We start from the raw sequence: 4,185 nt of genomic DNA on the forward strand, positions 1-4,185 counted from the left end.
TATTTAAGTATCTTAGGTATTTATTGGCTTAGAATCATCAAACTTTGTGGGTTGATGCATTTTGGGTTTTCGGAGAGTGACGACCAAAAATTAGGTCACAGTGACGTACTTTCGACATTTTATGGCTATATTTAAGTATCTCCAGTACTTATTGGCTTAGAATCATCAAACTTTGTCAGTTGATGTATCTTGGGTTTTCGGGAAATGTCGACCAAAAAGTAGGTCATGGTGACCTACTTTTGAATATCTCAGGTATTTATTGGCTTAGAATTATCAAACTTGGTCAGCAGAGGCATCTTGGGACTCTGTAAAATGTCAACCAAAATGTAGGTCACAATGACCTACTTTCGACATTTTATGGCTATATTTAAGTATTCTCCGTTACTTATTGGCTTAGAATCATCAAACTTTGTCATTTGATGCATCTTGGGTTTTCGTAGAATGTCGACCAAAAAGTAGGTCACGGTGACCTACATTTTGACATTTGATGGCTATATTTATGTATCTCTAGTACTTATCGATTTAGAATCATCATACTTTGTCAGTTGATGCATCTTGGATTTTCGGAGAATGTCGACCTAAAAGTAGGTCATGGTGACCTACTTTTGAATATCTCAGGTATTTATATGCTTAGAATTATCAAACTTGGTCAGCAGATGCGTCATGGGACTCTAAAAATGTCAACCAAAATGTAGGTCACAATGACCTACTTTCGACATTTTATGGCTATATTTAAGTATCTCTGGTACTTATTAGTTAAGAATCATCATGCTTTGTCAGTTGATGCATCCTGGTTTTTCTGAGATCACAGTGACCTACTTTTAAATAGCTCAGGTATTTATTGGCTTAGAATTATCAAACTTTGTCACTTGATGCATTTTGTGATTTCCAAGATTGTAGACCAAAAAGTAGTTCTAATTGGCTAAGAATCATCAAACTTTGTCAGGTGATGCAACTTGGGTCTTTAATAGGATACTTTTGGTTAGAGGCTTGAAATACAAGTGATAGGTTGTACAATTTATCAGAAGAGCGATTCAAGGCCCTTGGGCCTCTTGTTTTTCTTTTATTACAGATGCTAACAGTTGCTAAACTGAGAGAGAGCAAGGGAAACAAACCGTACTCGCAACCCCTTAAGGTGAAAGTGTGTGGAGTTGGTACTATTCAAAGGTATCAAACAGACAATGGAGAAAAAAAGGAATGTGCCACAGTTGGACTAGCTGATTCAACAGATGCCATGAAGGGCACTGTATATGACACCACGAAACTCAAATCCCTGAATGCAGACAACACCGTGATTCTGATGAATTACATCTACAAGAATGAAAATGAACCAACAGTCATTATTACCAAAAACACAAAAGTCATGAAAACAGGAGCCATGGAGGTTCCACATGCAACTATGGAGAAAGGTGCGAGGATTGCAAATCCACCACCTGCTATGACTCGACCCATTAAGGACATCAAGACATTACCTGTGAAGTCCCTGGTCTCTGTCAAGGGCAGAATTGTGTCTGTAAGTACCCGTATTAACTTAAATAAGTCAAATTTCATATGTACTACTCTTACAGATTTTAACATATAGTCAGTCATTTTAGCTTAATTCCTATGCAGAATAACTGTGAAATATTGGATACACATCCTTAATTAAACAAATTGTTTTATTATATTGTCAACTACCGTGCTTTTTAAATTACCATATTCTTATATCTTTAATCTGATTTTTCTCATTGAAGGAGGATATGACCAAAACCGTGAAGGTGAAGGGAGTAGATGTCTGTGTAAAGAGTGTCTCTCTCAAAGACGACACTGACAGTATTAAAGTTTCCCTGTGGAGGGACTTGAGTGACTCATCCATTGTTGGGAAATACTTGTCAATAACCAATGTTGTTGTGACCAACTTCAATGAAGAGATCTCTGTTTCAACGACTTCTAAGAGTGTTCTTGAAGTAAGATTGTACTCCCAATTTTAATTCATAAACTTGTTTCAAAGGCATTTATGTTATAAATCAAATAATACAAAATGGTATTTATTTACAGTAAAACCATATTATTATAGCAAACGCGCCTATAATATTTAAGTCTTCCAGCTAAGTTATTTTCATTCCTATCATTTTAAAGAGGGGGTCTGGGGGTTAAATGTAGCTAAATTGTCACATCACTGGCACTTTTTGTCTTTATTTTATCCCTGTTTAATGTATTCCAACAATAAAAAGACATTCTTTATATTAATATACTATTATTCCATTATATAATATACTGCTTTCAAAAATTACAAGCAATTCTTAAATTAAATAATGCTCATTGAGTCTATTATTTTAAAGTATTCTTCTCTGTTCCAGGAATGTGAGCCGCCAGTAGTAAAAGTTCAGGGATCCGTCATTGGATTTCATAAAGCAGAACTCCACATCTCCCTCCTCATGAATGTAAAGGATGACTACCTAACTTATGATGTACCTCTTGAAATGATGTCCAAAGCATTAGATTGCACTCTCGAAAACTTGGAGAGCGAGATTGAAAAGAAACTTCCACTCCAGTGCTCTTTTGTATTCTAAGACTCGACAATGGAAAAGATCATCTCCGTCGGCAAATCCAAATAAATGTGCTCTCTGTCCTGTCCATATAGATCTTCCTTTCCAAAACCCTGTGAAGTTTCCTGACATTTCTGTATTCTTGCTTTTCATTTGTAACTTGTACTGCAGTTAACAAGGAAGTTCATTTGATTAAAGGTTGGGGTGGAGGTATTTACCAGACACATAACTTTCTTCAAAACAGTTTCCAGCCGAAGAATTGCTTTCAAGTGGAATTCATTTAGTTTTATAATGAAGTTGTTTACCCCATTATTCCCCTTGTATTTTTAACTGTTTTTATTTTACAACAGATTTATTAGTGATTTTTAAACTTGAGTAGAATTGGGATTTTTCACTGAACAATTCAAAATGCATGATGTACATGTATATAGACTGTTCACATTACAACCTAACTTGTATTAAATTATGCTTCTCTCAACCTATCTGATTAGTAAATACCATTGATGTGTTCTTGTGTGGTTGTGTATTGGTTACCTTTTTATCTCGATATGCCATTTTAAGCAAATCAAACTGTTCTATATTGCCATCATTTAATTTATCCATCAACAATGTTTATTGCTTACTTTTCACAAATGTACAAATTGTTCAGCCTTTATGTACCATATATTCATTGTTAAAATATTTCGTACAACAGATTTTTTGTATCTCCTATATGTCACTGACATCATGTGCTACAAACAGTACGCTAGGTCTTCCTTAAATGTAAAAACAACATTCCTTGATAAATAAAGTTATATGTTCTTATTTCCTGTGAAAAAATAAATAACAGGTATACCGTATTGTACATTACTTAAGTTTCATACTATATATAATCTTTGACGTTTTCCATTTTAAATCCATTCATACAAGATTAGTACAATGTTTTTGTTCCTATTCCTTTAACCACAGTTGTAACCTTATTGCTGAATTAATGTGCCAAGTCCATTGAGAAGATGTATATATTTAAAGTATATAGAGCATTGTATCATCATGACTTGTTTACCTACTCAGGGTTTTTTTTTTACCTCAGTTTACATACATATGATATGCTATTTTAGCATGTGCTATCTTAGCATTTTCCTTAGAGATGTTAGCCTGCATGCATACCGGTATGTTCATATCCTCTTCTTTATGTAATTTTGTTATTTTTTCACATGATGATACTCAAGGATATTTGGTGTTTTGTTTAGCTATGAAGTTTAACCATTATGGTTACTTAGTTTAGCTATTATTCAGCATAATGTATATATTTCCACCACATTCTATATGTTCAGTGTTCCTTTTCTTTTTTTGGATGTTAAATATATTACAACGAAATTGATATAAAGGGATTCTAGTGCTTATGATAAGTACTGCTACTAATCAGGGACCATTTTACTCATTCATTTGTGATAACAATATCAGTTGTATACTCCATGTTTCATTATTATTATTATTTTGTATTACTAGTATGTTTCTGTACACTTGGGCATGTTTGGATGATACTGATAAACATGTACATAGCTGTTTCAAATGTGGTTGATTTTATTTTGTGTACAGGTTACCTAATGTGTTCACCATCTAATCACTTTACACATTTGTTAAGTTAATGATAACATTGGAATGTATGTACAAATAT

At 33.6% G+C, this 4,185-nt stretch overlaps 1 protein-coding gene across 1 annotated transcript; it reads left to right on the top strand.

The window, feature by feature from the left end:
* The first annotated feature begins 1,057 nt into the window (after positions 1–1,057).
* LOC134264010 (uncharacterized) lies at positions 1,058–2,986 on the top strand. The gene is made up of 3 exons (XM_062746309.1): positions 1,058–1,513; positions 1,734–1,946; positions 2,340–2,986. Exons 1-3 carry the CDS (start codon positions 1,073–1,075, stop codon positions 2,550–2,552), a joined length of 867 nt encoding a protein of 288 aa, XP_062602293.1. The 5' UTR covers positions 1,058–1,072; the 3' UTR covers positions 2,553–2,986.
* The last annotated feature ends 1,199 nt before the right edge of the window (positions 2,987–4,185 follow it).

This window comes from Saccostrea cucullata, unplaced genomic scaffold, assembly GCF_032062105.1.
Source record: "Saccostrea cucullata isolate Sc308-1 unplaced genomic scaffold, CSIRO_AGI_Scuc_v1 ctg11837, whole genome shotgun sequence".
NCBI classification, from domain to species: Eukaryota; Metazoa; Mollusca; class Bivalvia; order Ostreida; family Ostreidae; genus Saccostrea; species Saccostrea cuccullata.